This window comes from Rissa tridactyla, chromosome Z, assembly GCF_028500815.1.
Source record: "Rissa tridactyla isolate bRisTri1 chromosome Z, bRisTri1.patW.cur.20221130, whole genome shotgun sequence".
NCBI lineage: Eukaryota > Metazoa > Chordata > Aves > Charadriiformes > Laridae > Rissa > Rissa tridactyla.
The window spans coordinates 63,895,266-63,914,538 of record NC_071497.1 but is presented as its reverse complement, the minus strand read 5'-3'; the positions used below and the strand labels follow the sequence as shown (position 1 = coordinate 63,914,538).

The window sequence follows — 19,273 nt, the reverse complement described above, 5'->3', positions numbered from 1 at the left end:
GAAGTTAGTTGGATCAAAACAAGTTTAAATGAGATAAATGTAATACACTGTGATATACAGAAAGTCAGTCTGAATCATCTAATGACTTCTCATCACTCTATAATTTAATAAACTACTAGAAACTGAAAACAATTTGAGCTATACTCCCATCAGTGAATCTTATCCAATTTTGGAGAAACTGTGGATAATCTATCAAAATACATGTATTATCATTACCATTTTCTTTTAATCACAAAAGAATTTTAGTCCTTAGTTCAATATTTTTTTAAAAAACCTCAGTATTCCGTGGCAACTACACAATGAATAGAAACATGATATTTCAAAGTGCAATCCTCCCATTCTAATTTAATTGCGTGCATTTTTGTTGCATGTTATATATATATAGTGCAGACATTTCTCTTAAATGCTTCTATTTTTCATTTGACAATGAAGCCAATTTCCTATTTCCCATGTATGTCTGAAGAGAAAAGCAATAATCACAGTACAGCCAAAGAAAAAAGTTTATAAGGCTCGCCAAAATGACTACTCACATGTGCAAGTACCTTCTAGTAGGTACTAGGAAGCAGGAAGTTGAGAGGAAATAACAACTTCCTTGATTTAGTTGTAAAGGCATTCAGTCACAGTGTGGGAGGCAATGTGTGGATAGCACAAAACATTATAAACCTTGAAGATTTTTTGCATAAATACTGTTCCCAACTTTACTGAAGGTAATTACGTGGCATGTTCATTTCTAACACCAGGCTTGCACTGCAACTTTCTTTAATCACTGTGCATTGGATAAAAGCTATAGGAATATGATTTCTACTTTCTTTTCAAACCAGCATTTGACATGTCATGCCAGCTACAGGATGAGGTGAAAGCTTTAAAGAGACATGTTTTCAGAATATTAAAAGACCTTACATATAAGAAGCCAAAAGATATGGAATGTAGAAAACACAGATGGTTAAAAAAATTCCTGTGATCACAGGATACACGCTATCACTATATTGTTTTTCTAGGATTCTAACCAAAGTCTAAGCTCTCCAAATCAATTCTTGTCATCATGCCAGCTTTGTACGACAAAATAGCTGCATATATTTAAATTATTTTCATGTATCTGTGGAATAACCTGAGTAAAATATGTATTTCCATAACATATGGATTAGAATGAAGATATGGTATTGGAAGATTGTTTTTCTTCTTAAACATGTAACAAATTCACAGCAAGGCCATCTATTACTAGAAGAGGTGTTATTAACAAGAATTTCAGACTATAAGTGATTTGGAAGAGCTCTTTCCTCAACAGTGGAAATGTATTTTCTTTCACCCTACTGTTTTCAACTCATGCAAGTGAAAGAAAAGGAGGAAGGAAATGAAGATGAGGAGAATTAAATGTGGTTTAAATTATTTTCGTCCAGATTTTATACAATTGCTTTTGGATTCTAAAATTCATCTACTTCAGTGCAACTACAGTGGTTTTTTTGTACGTAATATAAATGAGATCGTACTTGCCCAGTGATTAGCTCGCATGATAGGTGGGCTGGAAATAACTGTTTACTTCCAACTCCTGTTTTTTGATCAGCAGATTGATAGCTTCCATTTCAGTCTGCATTGGAACTTTTAGCAGTTGCATCAGCTAACGATTGAAAAAACATGTCATCCATAACTCAGTGTTGGTCAACCCATGTAAACAAAGAAGGAAACCTCTTGATAATAGAAGATGCCTGGTCTTTTTAGAGTCATCACAATGTACTAGTAATGCTGTCTTTTAAAGGAAGACCCGAAATATTTCCAGACCAAGCTCTACTCAGATTTTATCAGTTTCATAACATCATGTTCTTTAAAATGATATGCCGATGCTTAAAATGTAAGGAGTGATGCTATGACTGCTCTATGACTGTTTTATATACTTCACGCTTGAGTGAAAGATGACTAAAAGTGTATATATATTGACAACAGAATCAATGTTTTAATGAAAATAGTTTGAACTATATTTAAGACAAAATAACAAAAACCAAAAAAATTACCTTTTAACTGCTTTTGTTTCATATAGAAAGGTAGGCAAAAGTAAGAGGGGGGAAAAAAAGAAAATTTTCAAAGCCAAATATTTAAAAATATGAAACAGAGTAGGAAGGCTGCAAGCCAAATCTCAAAAGCACAGATTTAACTGCAATCTGAAATCAAAGGGTAAACAGTGAGTCTTCAGTTCTAAATTTAAAGCCCTTGGTAATATATACTAAATAAAATGTACTGCCACTCATGAATACTACATACAGAAACATGGAGCACTGGAATAGAGATGGTCAGGCCATGCAGGAAAAAAATAAATCTATTATTAAGCTAATATTAAAAAGGTGATACATTAAAACGTATTCTTTTTTTTTTAAAACTCACTCACTTGTGACCAATCTCATGTGCAATGGTAAAAGCTGAACCTAGGCCAATGTCTTCATTAATGCTGCAGCTCCTTTCAGGCTCACACATTCCAGCCACAGAGGCCAAGCCTGAATAAACAGAAGGAGACACAAAGGGTCATGCCAAGGTGTTTCAGTCTTAAAAGCCCTAGTTATAAATGCCTGGATTCTTTTTAATAACCTCTATGCACAGAAGGAGCAGTTGGCAAAAGGTTAACTTTCTAGTCATTTGCAAAATCACTGGGGGGAATTTCACTTTGCCGGCTAGACATTAATATTTTTTGAACTACAGTCAGTGCTGGAAAATGTCTAGACTAGGGGTTAGATTTATAAATTTTACTTCTGGTAACTTGGGACCACCTAGTAACTTGAGCCAGGAGAGGGAATTCAAGAAAGCATTTCTATTTTAACATTCTTGAGCCTGAAGAAAGCAAAATGTATCCACATTATTTTTCTAAAGAAATCTGTTTAAGTTTAGTGGGTTCATAAAAACATACAAGCAACTTTTTTAGCTATGAAAAGCCCCACATGGTACGTTAAAAAAATTAAAAAAACAAAACTGAATGCATCAATGAAGAGAGAGGAGACATGTTAATAACAAGCATTCATTTAACCATGGAAGCCTTTTCCATTTATCACCCATCATCTTCTGGAATTAAAACCTTATTATATTACCAGCACTTTTAAAAACTTTCTTTAGAGAGAGAAAGCCACTGGCGTTTACAGACTATGGCTCTTCCGTACCTTACACATTCTTCAGCAACAGACTATCACACAACATACTGCAGTAATAATTTAGTGCCACTAGAGAAAGCTCTAAACATCGGATTTATTTAATGTATTCCTCCCTAGAGTTTCTTATCTGAAAGAAGCAGTAATCCTTTCCTTAAGGAAATTACCTGCTCAGTTAACTACACTATAACAAAAAAATGACTGGAAAAGCGTAACTTTGTCTGGGGAATGGGGGGAATGGGGCAGGGAGAGGGGAAGAGAGAAATCATGGTCTTTATATCAGCAGGCACTTCAAACTACTCTGTTTGGACTAACAGCAAGCAAGTAGCACAGCAACAAGTGCTTCCTGATTGTGTCCACATCAGCAAGTAATTTGGAGCAGGGACTGGGTCAGCAGAGTGAAGCACTGATACTGAGGCTCCTCACATAACTTTGTAGGTGGGTTGGACACTCTACTTTGGACCAGTCTAATCCTGTAGGCTGTACGTATTCACTACACATGTGGTTTAAAGCTTTCTTATGTGGAAAAACATTACACAATATTGTGCAAACACAGCCCATGTAGCAATTTAGACCCTAACGTCTCCTGTAGGCACATATGGAGCATTTGGGGAGTATGTGTTCTGACTTCGTTTTCTCCAAAGCAAATGTAGTTTGCACACACCAAAACTACTCTGATAGCCAAAATGACATGGGGAAAAGGTGACAATTTGTGTCTGTAGAATTTGCATCAAAACAGCGCTAGTGCTATGAATAAATCATCTTTGTAGACACTGAGGAGAGGATAAAACATCAGAAGAAAAAAAGATTATCCATGGAGAAAAATCTGTATATTTTTTGCAGTGTGCAACCTGTAGAAAATACAGTAATTACAGTTAACCTATGCTATTCTAATTGACTATGACATTCTGAAGACAACATGGCAATACTTGTATACCAAGTGTCATGCTCTCCTGCAAAGCCCACCACCTTTGAGCAAATTAAGCCATCTTTATCTTCAGATCTTATAACTGAGCACTTGCTTCAGTGACTTACAGGGCCAGATTAATGTAATTCCATACCATTCTTGCAGAAAGTGACAGAGAGCAAGTCAAGAACTCAGTCTATGTCTCAGATTTAAAAAAGGACTTGTCCTTCACTGGAGCTACAGATGTGCTGCAAAGACATTTGAGATCTATCTTTTCTAAGAGATTCCATGAAAGATTCCCTGGTTTGGGAACCTGGAATAGGAGAGAGATGTCTATGCCATATGAAATCTTTTACTTCTGTTTCTTCCTAGAATACCAATGATTCAGGTTTCTTTTGACCTTTTGAGATCTCTCTGAGACTTTTGTTCACAGACTCCTTAAATATATGCTTAACTTCAGTTAGCTTAAGTGGGACTTAAGCATGCTAAATGCCTTGCAGAAGAGGGCCACAGGGCCTTGCCTCTCAATTCAATGCCTATAATGCAAATACATCGTCACGGTTGTGTTGCCAAGGGTCCTACAAGACTGAGTTGGAACTGATACAATATGTGATTTTTATTTTTAAAAAAAAATTTAAATCAAGCCTTTTGTTTAGTAAAATGTTTACCAGACTCTATCCATTGTTATGCTGGATTCAAATGAAGCAGAATTTGCTTTTATGCCAAAGTCTGATACAGTTAAGAACTAGTACACTAATGATCTGTGTTAAAAATATCACGTAAAAATATCAAATAGCTCATATGCAAATGTACATTCTTTCAAACTTTCTTCTTTTAAGAATCAATACAGACAGTCTCTTCAGTTTTGTCTCCTCCACACAGATGTCAAAGAAAATCAGTTACATCTAGAAATTCATCATCATCAGTTGCCTTTTACCAAAACATGCCGTGTATACCATTTACATTTACAGCAGGCAAAATTCTGGTACCTTTCCCCATGTAAACCATATCCCTGTGCCAGAAGCATTGTGCTGACTTGAGCAGGACTTGTAAAAAAATTAACATGAATTAAGCCTATCAAAGGATACAGTAGTACACAGAAAGACAAAGCAAACACAATTATGAGCTCTGACTGAGAAAAGTATTAATAATCTGAACTATACGAATTAGAACTGTATCTTTAATTACTTCTGAGAAAGAGGCCTACAAAAGGATGCAAATTGAAAAAAAAAAAGTAAAATAAATGTTACATGAGTCTTTCAAAAATGTTTTTTTCATATATTAAAGAACTATTAAACATAATAAATATAATCTAGTAAATAACTTTTGGTGACAAACTTATTTATGGAAAGAACAATAGCTCTCTATCCTGCACCTAAGATTGCTATGTGCATTTCTCCATTGGCAAAGCGTTATTTTAAGGAGTTTCAATGTCACTATAATTTATACCACTGTGGTATTTTTCCCTAAACCTGTCAAAGAAACAATCTGAAGCTGTACTCTCTGTGTACAACAGAGCAACAGTGCAAACCTCAAAGCCTGTTTCTTTTGTAAGGTTTAGGGGTTTTTTGCTTGGTTTTTAACTTTCCTGAGGTCATTTACTTGTGTTTTTTTTAACTAGATCGATCATGGAGACAGGTCAAATGGAAATAAACAGCTAGTTCTTTTCTGTAAGAAGTAAGTTTGAGTCATCTGCTAGGTTTTGTCAGAACTGCAGCTGCCAAAGAAGAAATACACAGCAGCAGATCCCTTAACTGAAGCTTCCAGCAATGTCTGAAAGTCGAAACTCACCTAGGTTACCTTTTATTGTTCATGTCTATAAAACTGCAAAACTTTGAAAGCATAAACTTTAAAAAGACCTAATCAGTCAATAAATCAATAGCTGAGTAGAAAGCAAGGAAACAGCAAGCAAGCTGAAATTACTCTTTACAATCTTACCCAGTGTTCCACAAGGCTTGTTTTTGTAAGTGCAGATATCATATCTGTTAAGGAGAAAAAAAGTAGATAAAATATGTCAGAGAATCAAATTTGTAAGATATTTTGTATATTTATCACATATCTGTATCACAGTTCAAGTTGTCAGACCGCAATCAGCTTAATTATGTGCAGCCAGCTGGTGTCGGCATTTTCTACACTCTGGTGTAAACCGCAAGCTGCAGTACACTCACAGCCGCTGGCCTCAGGCCAGTGGGACACCTGCCAGTAAGAAAAAAATGGTTAAAGTGGATCTTTGTAATCACCGGCTCCATAAAGCAGTCTACCGTGCTGTTACGAAGCTACAGCAGCATGTCTCTAGACTGCTACTGATTCAAAAAGCTTAATTTTAATTTCCGAACATAACTGAAATCCTCTTACAGTCTCACACTTAGCAACTCAACAATATTAATTGTAACTCCTACTATCTAAACTTCAATTCTAATTAAAAACTGTAACTCTCAATTATTACACCAACAATTACATGAAAAAAATCTTATGAACTGCCATTATAGTTCCCTTCTCATTATCTTCCAATGATTACACATGTCTTAAGAGTATACTATAACAAACTAAAACATTTTTGTGAAAAGCTAAATAATGTCTTTAAAGGAGAATTTTCATAATTTTAGATCAGTCCTTCAAATACAGAAGCTCTATGAGTTTATGTGTAGTTAACATGTAAGCAGCTGGAACTGAAAACGGAATTAAAATGTTTTCTGTGGCATAGCTGATAATAATAGCAGTAGTCATGTAGCAGTCAATTTGTTAATTACACCTTCGTATTTAGAATATCCTATGACATGTCTACGGAGATGAGAACACTCCTACAACACCTTTGATTTTCAATGATTTATACTGATTTCCTTGCAGTATCTTTCAGAATAATTTCTATTCTTTTAAAGGGTGAGTGAAATCCAAGATGAGAAGATACCACCTTTATGCTTTAATTTTTAACCCGAACACTTACTAACTTCAAGCCACCAGACATTTCTGTTAAAAATAACCTAAGAACTGTTACCACGTAGGAGTCCAATCACAAGACATACACCTTTCAGTGCTAAAAGAGTTAAGGCCTGTCTGTAAGCCAAATCCTTGAACAAAATATCAAAGCTTAAAATTTGGAACAAATCCAATAAACTCTCTATGCACGTAGACTGCTGTGACCACATGGAATTCTTGTGACTTCTGAAGGTACTGAGTGTAGAGCAGTTTGTGGGATTAAGCTCTAATTTTGAACTCAAATGTGCATAATTATGGATCTCACCAAGATGGTTCAAACTCTGCCACCCAATATGCACACAAAGCTCTCACTGATTTCCCATTTGCTGTTTGGAGAAGGGGAGGTAACCAAATCAGCATTCTTATATAAAATGTGTTGGAATATATTCAGGTTTTCATAGAACCACAGAAACATAGAACAGTTTGGGTTGGAAGGGACTGTGGTAGGTTGACCCAGGCTGGGCACCAGGTGCCCACCAAGCCACTCTATCACTGCCCTCCTCAGCTGGACAGGAGAGAAAATATAATGAAAGGATGGTGGGTAGAGATAAGGACAGGGAGAGATCACTCACCAGTGACTGTCACAGGCAAAACAGACTCAACTTGGGGAAATTAGTTTAATTTATTACCAATCAAATCAGAGTAAGGTAACAAGAAATAAAACCTAAATCTTAAAACACCTTCCCCCCACCCTTCTTCCCAAGCTCAACTTCACTCCCAATTTTCTCTACCTTCTTCCCCCCAGACTTCCAATATTCTTCCCCTGCTCCAGCATGGGGTCCCTCCCATGGCAGACAGTACTCCACAAACTTCTCCACAAACTACTCCAGCGTGGGTGCTTTCCACGGGGTACAGTCCTTCAGGAACAGACTGAAGTCTGTTCACAAGTCCTGCCAGCAAACCTGCTCCAGAATGGGCTCATCTTCACAGGGCCAAAGGTCCTGCCAGGAGCCTGCTCCAGCAAGGGTCTCTCACAGGGTGACAGCCTCTTTCAGACATTGACCTGCTCTGGCCTGGGGTCCTCCACAGGCTGCAGGTGGATATCTGCTCCACCATTAATATCCATGGGCTGCAGGGGGACAGCCTGCCTCACCATGGTCTTCACCACAGGCTGCAGCAGCATGTGTGCTCCAGCACCTGGTGCACCTCCTCCTTTTCCTTCTTCACTGACCTTGGTGTCTGCAGAGCTCTTACATATTCTCACTCCTTTCTAGGGCTGCAATTGCACCCTTGCTTCCCCCCCTACCCCTCCGCATCTTAAATATGTTATTACAGAGGCGCTACCACTGTTGTTGACTGGCTTGGCCTTGGCCAGGAATGGGTTCATCTTGGAGCTGGCTGGCATTCGCTCTACCAGGCATAGGGGAACCTTCTAGCAGCTTCTCACAGAACCTACCCCTGTAGCCACCCCACTATCAAAACTCTGCCATGGAAACCCAATAAGGGACCTTTAAAGGTCATCATGTCTAACCCCCCTGCAACGGGCAGGGACATCTTCAACTACATCAGGTTGTGCAGAGCCCTGTCCAACCTGATCTTCAATGTTTCCAGGGATGGCGCATCTACCACCTCTCTGGGAAACCTGTTCACTGTTTCACCACCCTCAAACACTTCTTCCTTGTATCTAGCCTAACTCTACCCCCTCTTAGTTTCAAATCATTACCCCCCTGTCCTGCTGCAACAGGCCCTGCTAAAAAGCCTGTCCCCATCTTGTAAGATCCCTTTAAGTACTGAATGGCTGTAATAAGTCTCCCCAGAGCCTCTTCTCCAGGCTGAACAACCCCAACTCTCTCAGCCTGTCCTCATAGGAGAGGTACTCCAGCTCTCTGATCATCTTCGTGGTCCTCCTCTGGACACACTCCAACAGGTCCATGTCCTTCTTGGGGGGCCTCAGAGCTGGATGCAGTACTGCAGGTGAGGTCTCACAAGACTGGAGCAGAGAGGTACAGTCACCTCCCTTGACCTGCTGGCCACGCTTCTTTTGATGCAGGCCAGGATAAAGCTGGCTTACTGGGCTGCAAGTGCACATTGCTGGGTCATGTCCAGCTTTTCATCCACCAGTACCCCCAAGTCCTTCTCAGCAGGGCTGCTCTCAATCCCTTCGTCCCCCATCCTGTACTGATATTGGGGGTTGCCCCGACCCAGATGAAGGACCCCGCACTTGGCCTTGTTGAACCTCCTGAGATTCACAGGTCCACTTCTTGAGCATGTCTAGATCCCTCTGGATGGCATCCCATCCCTCAGGTGTGTTAACTGCACCACTCATTGATATCCATCTGGACATTGAGCTGTTGACCATCCAGCCAATTCCTCATCCACTGAACAGTCCACACATCAAATCCGTATCTCTCCCATTTGGAGAGAAGGATGTTGTGGGGGACCATGTCAAAGGCCTTACAGGGGTCCAGATAGACAACATCCGTAGCTCTTCCCTTGCCAACTGATGTAGTCACTCCATCATAGAAGCCACTATGTTGGTCAGACAGGACTTGCCCTTGGTGAAGCCATGCTGGCTGTCTTGAATCACCTCCCTGTCCTCGATGTGCCTTAGCATAGCTTCTAGGAGGATCTGTTCCATGCTCTTCCCAGGCACACAGGCGAGTCTGACAGGTCAGTACTTCCCAGGGTCCTCCTTTCTACCCTTCTTAAAAATGGGTGCAATGTTTCCCTTTTTTCGGTTACCAGGGCCTTCACCTGACTGCCGTGACTTTTCAAATATCGTGAAAAGTGGCTCGGCAACTACATCAGCCAATTCCCTCAGGACTCTGGGATGCATCTTGTCAGGACCTGTAGTCTTATGTATGTTCAGGTTCCTGAACCATGTTTCAGGTCACAAACCCAATCTTCTCTTATAGTGGGAGGGACTTTGCTCCCCCAGTCCCTGCCTTGCGGTCCATCCACTCAAGAGGTGGTGGAAGACAGATTGCCAGTGAAGACTGAGGCAAAAAAGTTGTTGAGTACTTCAGCCTTCTCCTTGTCCGTTGTTACCAGTTTGCCAGTCTTGTTTATCAGGGTGGGTACACTTTCTTTGACCTTCCTTTTCTAAGGTACCCGTAGAAGCCCTTCTTATTATTCTTTGCGTCCCTTGCGAAGTTCAGCTCCAGCTGTGCTTTGGCCTTCCTGACCCCATCACTATACAACTGGGCAGCATCCCTATACTCTTCTACCTGTGCATTTCCTTCTTGCCCTTTAATTTGACCAGCAGGTCTTGACTCATCCATGTCGGTCTCTTGCTTTGTATGTCACAAAGCTTTAAGATGACACAGATACAGAGTGAAAGAAAGATTTTCACTGAGTATTTCCTGTCTTTTTACACATTTAAGGAAGCAAACTTCTGATTTCTACATTTAGGACAGAGCTTGAACCTAATCCTATTGAAGTTCATGCAAAATTATTCCTCAAATAAAGCAGACAGGGCTCAGGTTTATTTAGAAATAAAACCCAAACTTGCTTAAGTTCTTTCAAATGTAGTTTAGAACTGAACACAAGGAAGTCTGTGCCATACACAGGAAGTATTGATCTTCTAATGTTTTTTAGTATCCAATGCTAGTAGGGAAAAAACAAATTAAAGGCATACATGCTTAGATGAACTGGATGTTTAAGGAGAAAGCCAGTTCCACTAAAGTAAAATGTTGCCATGGCAGGGGGGTTGGAACTGGATGATCTTTAAGGTCCTTTCCAACCCAAACCATTCTATGATTCCATTCTATGATTCTATTTCAGCAGAGCTGAAAATTTGCCATTATGGCCTGAATCTGCTTACGTCACACAGGTATGAATCTGAAGTTGCTCCTCACCTTCAGTTTCACAAGGAATTGTGATAGGAGAGAATGATATGGATTAAGTCCATTTTTCCTGTTACATTTTCTGAAAAACGAAGACGGTGCTATCCTTTTGTTTATGTTGGGTAGCAAGTTGTTGTGGTTTCAGCTGGGATGGAGTTGAATTTTTTACTTGATGTTGGTATTGTGCCATATCTTGGGTTTCAGATGGGAAGACTGTTGATAGCGCACTAATGTTTTTGGTTGTTGTGAAGCAGTCAAGGCCTTTTCTGGTCCTCACACTGCCCTGCCAGTGAGCAGGCTGGGAGTGCACAAGAAGTTGGGAGGAGACAGCTAGGACCGCTGACCCCAACTGACCGAAGGAATATTCCATGCCTTGTGACAACACGCTCAGTATATAAAGGTGGGGGAAGAAGAAGGAAGGGAGGGATGTTCAGAATTATGGCATTTGTCTTCCCAAGTAACCATTACACGTGATGGAGCCCTGCTTTCCTGGAGATGGCTGAACACCTGCCTGCTGATGGGAAGCAGTGAATGAATTCCTTGCTTGTATGCTTTGCCTTCATGCATGACTTTTGCTCTACCTATTAAACTGTCTTTATCTCAACCCATGAGTTTCTTCTCACTTTTACTCTTCCGATTCTCTCCTCCGTCCCAACTAGGGGGAGTGAGTGAGCAGCTGTGTGGTCCTAGTTGCTGGCTGGGGTTAAACCAGGACGAGTATTCTTCATTGTACATAGACTAGCATTTATAAGATCATAATGACAATGAGATAATAAAACTAAGGAAAACATAATTTTATTTGCCAATACACTAATTATTTTTGCAATAACATACCCAGATAGTAATGTATGCTAATCATGGTTTCATTAAATAGTCAAATTTTATAGGCAATAATTGATTTCCTATAAGGAGCATTCATACACTTTCTTATGCCTTAGTTTAACAGAAAAAAAAATCTAAGTTTTCAATGTACAATGACTTACTTTACCTACATAATTTTCAAGCTCCATTTTTTTTCATTTTTTTCCTTTCATATGGGTGGTTTCTGCTCATGATTTCTTTGAAAGCTCTTATCATTTTTATGTACCAAACTGCTCAATTCCATCATTTGTTTCTCTATACGATATAACCAAATCAGCCTAACTTGTCTTTTTGGTTTTGACACCACTTCCTCTAACTTTATTTTGAATTTCCAAGGAATCCATTTAACCCACGGATGTTGGGTTCCAAAATGTGGGAGACTACAGAGTCAGTACTTGCCAGATAGTAGCTTCAAGCCAAGAAACCCCTGAAATGACAGATCATCCAGATTACCCATGAGATTAGATAGGTCTAATTGCCATTTAAAAAAAAAAAACTAAAAAAACCCAAACAAACAAACTAAAAGCAAACAAACAAAAAACCACCACAAAGGTGAAGATGGATCATAGTTTTCACCAGGACCTTAGTAAATACTTCAGGAGCCAAAGACAACCAAAAGATAAATTCTCAAGCAAACAATTATCTCAACCAACCATTAAAAATGATAACAACAGTCATGAGAGTTACACAAAAATACAGTTGCAAGATGTGAATACATTTTCTTTTTGATTCACTGACAGAATGCGTTAGAGGGCCACCACACAGAATTAGAATGTAAGAGTACAGATATGCAGGTTGCAAAAAACTTGAAGAGCAGATGGAAGCATGATCATTTTGAGACAGCCAAGGAAATCCTTTGCCCAAGCTGGAAGAGAAGATCGTGTGCCTCCTAATAAAGTGGGTGCATACGTCCCTGCAGTGTGACCACTGGGGAAGTGGAATGTGGAAAGAGGTATGAGACAAGATTGTTTATGTGTCCATTCCCACTCTGAATGGATCAGAAGTCTTTGATGAGGCACATGGGGCAGAGGTCTGGGACTTCTGGGCACACCTGCAGGGCTGCTGAAGAGCCACATCAGACAGGTGGGAAATGCATGATGGATGTACAGCTGTCAGTGACAACTCTGACTGACACATCAGCCAGAGGGAAACTGCAGAGATGGACTATTATCAGTTCAACAGGATGGTCAAGAAATGGAGCAGCAATAGCTTCCTGTCATGCCATGAATCAAACAGGAAGTGTTACTGTGCCCTCCAAGGCACTTAAAAGAAAAAAAATTCTAGTCTTTTTTGGCAGGATATGGGCATGCCGCATGCTAAAATAGACATTTATATCACTGAATTAAAAAATTAAAGGGACCACACTCCCAGACACTAAAATTCTATTATCTGTATTATCAACTGTTTTAAAACTCTGTCAAATTTTAAAAAAATGTTCCTTGCACAGATTTGGCCCATTCCTCTCCCATCTAGCTGTACATTGCAGGGAAAAAAGAGAAGATTCTTCTTGATCCCTGCAACCTGTAAGCTTGCAGGCCTAATGCATGTATTTGTGTAATTATGAAATTCCCACAGAGTTCTATGTCAGCAACTTTATTCCCTTATTAAAAAAACAAAAACCAAAAAAACCAGAGACATACAAATTCACAGGTTTGAAGGCTAGAAAGCATCTTGATGATTCAATCATATATCCATCCACCCCAGCATAAAAAGGTAAGTAATGATTTCTAGAAGCTACACAGGATAAAAAGTTGTTCCTCAATAGCTATTCAATCTCACAATTAGAGTTGTTTTCAACATAATTTGAGAACACCTGTACTAGGTTATCCACTTCATCTGCCTCTCCCTCCACGGCAGTCATTGATGAGTACTTGCAGGGATAACAGGACAGCACAGATCAATACCTTTCCTGATAGAAGCCCCCAGCTCCATGGTTTAGGGAACTTCAGAGGTACATATTGCATCTTAGTATTTAACTGATTTTTTTTCTAATGTCTTTCACACCTAGTTAATACTTAAATCTTAAAAAAAAAAATAAATAATTCAGTGTGTGAGGGATGTTGTTATGCCTTTAGCAGCAAAGTTGAGTGTCTCTGTCCCAGTACAGATCTCTTTCATGCTGAAGTATTTTTTTTTATTTTCTTTTAAATCAGATGAATAAATTGAACTTTGCCAGTGTTGCACCAGTACACTGTGGCCTTTCTGCCACCTTCCTTTGAGCTCTAGGGCTTTTTAAGCATGTGTACTACAATTGCAAAACTTGTTCTAATCGTGGTATTAACAGTAGTAGATACAGAGGAAAAATTAATTACTCCTTCTTACACTTTAATATGTATTTATACATTCAAGGATAACATTGCTCTTTTCACCAGCCTGATTATGTGAAATGTCCCACTAAAGGAAAAGCTGTATATTACTGGAAATGTTCACTGTGCCAGAAAGAAGGACTATCAGTATCAAATTAATACTGAGATAGAAATATACCTGTAAGAAGATTGGAAACATATACGATACTAGGATTGGATACACTTTAAAGAATTTAACTAATCAACAAGAATAAGCCACTGCACAGATTTTCTTTCAGTATGATAAATGAATAAAGCATGAAAACACTTATTAGAAATTCAAACTATTCAAAACCAGTATGAAACACAAACTACTTGTAAGCACATAAACCTACTCGAAAATTACCTGAAAGTTACCAATATGCCTGAGTAATATTTGAGATAGATATTGACAGAAAAAGCTAAGGCTTTTGAAGGAATATTTCTTAATGAAAAAGAGTTTAGGAAATAAAAAATTTTATCACAGCAAACTGATGAGGAAAAAAATACCAAGATGGCTAGAATATAAATGTAAAAAGCATATGAATGTAAGAAAATTCAGGCCAGACAACACCGACAAGTAGTCTGGACATAAAGCTCTTCATAATCTTGAGACAGCTGAACACGTACTGTATATATATAATACTACAGGATTTGCCAATTAACCTGCTTGAAAAGGTTGTCAGAAAACGAAATAAAGCCTTAGAACTGGTTCTGTCCTGACTAAGAGGAAACAGAGCTAAAAACTACAAATTACTAAAAGTTCATTTTTAGGGAACATTTCCAAATATGTTATCTCTGAAAGGAAGGTTTTGTTTTTCACTTGTTTTAAACCAAATTATACGTTTTGACGCTTGCTTTTTATTATTGTAGGTTTCAACAATAAGCTATTCAAATAAGGACTGTCCTTTTCATATACCCTTGCTCAATGATAAACATAATGGGTTCATTAGAATTCAATCTTTTTTACTTTTTATTCTTCATGCTATGCAACATGATTTATCTATGCACCCAATCACGTATATCTCATATCTGAACGAGCGTCAAAAGACCAGACAAAAAAACCCCTACTTCAAACATTAAGTTAACCTAGTTCTAACACCTAGAGCTGTAACTGAACTACTGCTGAATCAAACTGAAATCTCAGACTCCCCTTAAAGGCATCAAAAACCTCAAGCTATTCCAACTCCTATTTCTAAACTATGAAAATAAAAATGAAAAAACAGTGAGTAGCTTGTAGTTTCACCATATCCTTTTGCATACATATACTTGGCTATGATTAAAAAGTGGTTATTTTGCAAGTGCAGACATTATCCCTAATGCTAGAGAATTGTGAAGAAAAATAGTTATAAAACAAATACTGACTTTTGCCAGTTTTTATAAAAAGCTTTGTATCATAATTCTTCAGCAGTTCGTCACTCTTAAATCGGTCATTCATTAGATTTGCACACGCTACAAACAGCAATACTCTTTGTAACACAATACTTTTTGATGTCTTTCTAAAAGCTTTACTACAGCACATCCTTAGTCTTACAGAAAGTGGTACACCGCAACAGCATTCTGCCTTAAAATAAAGTACACGTCTTATTTGGTTTCTTCCTCAAAAACCTCAAACCAAAAAGAGCTATTTAAACGAAGGAAGGAAAAGCATAATATACATGTTACACATCACTCAACAGAAATAGCTTTTTCTATTATTAGTTTTCCATGTCTTTAAAACTGCCATAGACAACCGAAGTCTGGCTCTATTGGACTTTCTTCTTATACTTAGCTGGGGTGGAAAAATGAAATTCTGAGCTACAACTAGAAAAACTATTACTGCTATAACTTCTAATTCTCTTGATTTATATCAGAAGAAATACTTTAAATAATTGCATCGTAGATGAAACGTTTCCATACAACTTTTTCTAAACTGCAAATGCAGTCAGAACAGTAAAAATAAACTCTGCTCTGAAACAATTTTTCTAATGCTGTCATTTGTCTTCATCCATTTTGACACCGGAACATTGGAATAGCAGTTGCAAATTTACCATAATCAGTAGTACTATCAGTCTACTTAGGACAGATGTACAAAGCTGATTTTGAGATTATGATTTAATAGAGATTCTCCCAATGCAAATTCCACCCCTAGTGTGTCTAAAAAAATTTTCAATTAAGTTCATGAAAAATACATCAACAGAGAGGTTTTTCTTTTACACTATGTTGATGTGTCATGCAAGCATATAGCAGAGCTATTGCAAAAGATACTAACTACATGAAAATAGAGGACCTCATAAATGAGTCCATAAACAAAAAAAGTTCCACAGACAAGCTAAAGACCCTGAAACAGTTCTCAGCTTGAGACATACCCTAGGCCATGATGCACCATTTCAAATCACTGATAAAAAGCCATCATACCAAAAATCAGAGGACTACCTCTAAAATCTTGTTATTTTGAGGAAATAATACAGTCAGGCTTTTTAGTCATCTTCTGCTTTCTAAGACTATCTGTATTTATGTACATTGTTGGCACTTTTCAGGGCTTATTCTACAGCCATCCAGACTAAAAGCTTCCTTTTCCAATGTAAGCCAAGATCCTCATGTAGAAACATGTCCTTACCAGCTACAGCAATGAGAAGAGAATATAGTAATGGAAAGCACAGAATAACAAGTCTACAAACTGTTAAATCACAATCTAGTTAAGAATCCAAGACAGATACATACAGAAACTTAAAAGAACAATGTCAGTATTCTGCAAGTATAAAAAAAATATGACTCAAACAGCACCAATACTGCTGACTGGTTCAGATATGACACTTATCAAAGAGCAATCTTTGCTTTGATGAAAGTACTATTAAGTGGATTAAAATTTAGTAGCATAAAAATACAGATAGATCCTTGCTGTCCTCTGAGGTATTGTTAAGATCATTTGAAACTCTGGAAAAGACAGAATACTTCCCTTCCCCTTCTTCTCAGAACTTCTTTTCTTCTACTCAGAACTTTTCTGTAGACCATGCATGACTACAAAGCAAGAAAGTAACAGCTCAACCACATCTTGAAGACAAATAATCATTGTACAAGACTATTTTAGTTGACAACGTAGGCTCTAGAATTACTCTAAAGACAGCTTTATAAACAAACTCTAGCACTGAAGAAACAGCCAGACATTTGTGATTCCAAAGCCTGCCCCTTGCAGGCCTTGGACTAGCAATGTCAATTCTCTCTGCTCTGCCTTGTCTTCTCCATCCTTAGAAGTTATCTCTTCCTTTTTTCTATTCTGTATCCAGCATATACAGGCTCGTTGCTCTAACTCACTCCCTCCTCCATGTATTTTCTCTTGTGATCCTCAGTGAACATAAGTTCCAGCAGAGTTATCTCCCCACAGTTTTATGATTACCAGGCAGAGACTGATGACTCAAACTATTGTCAACTAGATTACACAAACAGGCTATCCTATTATAAACATAATTTTGAGGGATATCCACAGGACAGTCATAGCAGCAGCATCAGGCCCAGCCTAGGGTAGCTACGCAAAGATCCATCTTGCTTCTTGCCATTTTTACACCCTGCACCAAGTTCTGTGCTTATGCATTTAACTAGCTAGAGAGGTCTGACTAAGTCTTCAGTATATTGGAATCACTTTACCGACAGCAGTACAGACAGCATAAGGCATCATACAGAAGGAGCTCCAGGCCTTCTAGCAGTTATGGCCCAATCTTCGATGAATCCATCCTTCTTCTTCAGAACATGTTTGTTCTATTTCAACCTACGCTTTAAGACCCCTTAAACATTGAGACTCCTCAACCAGGCATCTTTCCAAAAAATCACTAAAAAATCCTTTATCTGGAAAAAAAAAAATATGTAGTCTTCAAAATTGTAGAAATTTGAAAATAAGTTATGATAGTAAGGCACAAACCTTTCAAGCTGGAGACTGTGAATCCATAAAAATAATCAGAGAGTTTAAATTTAGCAGAACTACATGGAGTGTTTCAAAACTTTTCAGTGGCATATCCAATTTTCTTTCCATGGGATAGCTCCTGACCCACAGTAAAAATTTTTATATTAGTGTATCAGAAACCTAAAGCTACCTACCTGAGTGACAATCACGATTTCATTACCGTTCAGAGACAATTGAGAGATTCAGCATTTGCACTATCACTAGAACATAGGTAATACTCGCTGTATGCTGTTCCTCAAAAGTGATACCGTATTTTTATTGCATTCTCAGTACTGAGCCAAAATTTAGATGGAGTTACACAGATATGAGTAGCTAAAGCTGGCCCAGAGAACAGAACAGAACAGAAATTTCTGCATATCTACTCCAAGTACACTGTTAATAATTTTTCTATCAGTACATTCAGGAAAAGTCTGGCAACTAATACATAAAGCCTTTGTTCAAAGGACATTCACTCAATAGCAGCCCAAGCAGCTTGTAGGGCAATGCTTTTCAGGGTGTGCTAATGCAACTAAGTCTGGGAAAAAGGAAGACTAGCAAAACTAATTACATAGGCGTGGTTGGGGGCACCCTGCCACACAGCAGAAAATATTATGCTAAACCATTTATAGGAAGCCACTAGTCTAGACCTTTGGCAGGAGGGAAACCAGCTAGCAGCCATGATTACTAACCAAGTTTTAGTTCTGTTGTACAGAAATAAATCAGATAAATTACAGCAATAACGTATTGCAAATATATTTATAAGCTTTGCTGTGCATATGGCCTTTCTTCCTTTTCTAACTTGCTGAGCATCATAAATTATTAGTTTACAAGTCTCTCAGAAGATCACACACGTCTTTATACACAAAATGTCCACTTTATCTACCCTCACTCACACTGCCTATGGGATAAAAAGGCTTGGTACTTGAGGCTGGTTGTAAAAGAGTTGCAGTTCATTAGGATGACAGATCACACTTGGTACAAAAGTAAGAACATACGAATTGCAACATGGACCAGACCTAAGATTCCACTATCCCAGTACCCTGGCCTTCACAATAATCTAAAATAATGCCCAAGAAAGAATAACACCAGTGCAAACATAAAATGACAATGACCCCATTACTCTCCCAACTTCAACTATTTTCGGCTCAAATTTTAAGAAAGATGTGCTTCTGCGTATTTAGTAACTCTCCATGTTTCAACCTATGTATATGTCCAGCTTCCATAAAGTGACTTGCCAAGGAATTTCAACATCAGCTAACTCTTACATAAAGGCCTGCCTCCCTTCTCCTTGTTTAGAGCCTTTCTTCTGCTAAGTTTACTGGGCAGCTAGTTCTTGTATTGTACTAGTTCTTGTACTGAATGCCATAATGAATGGTTTT

General features: G+C 38.3%; 1 protein-coding gene across 2 annotated transcripts in view; it reads right to left on the bottom strand.

Annotated features, from left to right (window-relative positions):
* The window catches only part of ADAMTS6 (ADAM metallopeptidase with thrombospondin type 1 motif 6), a 153,890-nt gene that overhangs the window by 89,135 nt on the left and 45,482 nt on the right, over positions 1-19,273 (bottom strand). For both annotated transcript variants that reach the window (XM_054186912.1, XM_054186911.1), the window contains 2 exons: positions 5,971-6,014; positions 2,378-2,483 (listed from right to left, as the gene is read on the bottom strand). In XM_054186912.1, the coding sequence (XP_054042887.1) occupies positions 2,378-2,483; positions 5,971-6,014 (150 nt within the window). The remainder of the gene's footprint in view (positions 1-2,377; positions 2,484-5,970; positions 6,015-19,273) is intronic.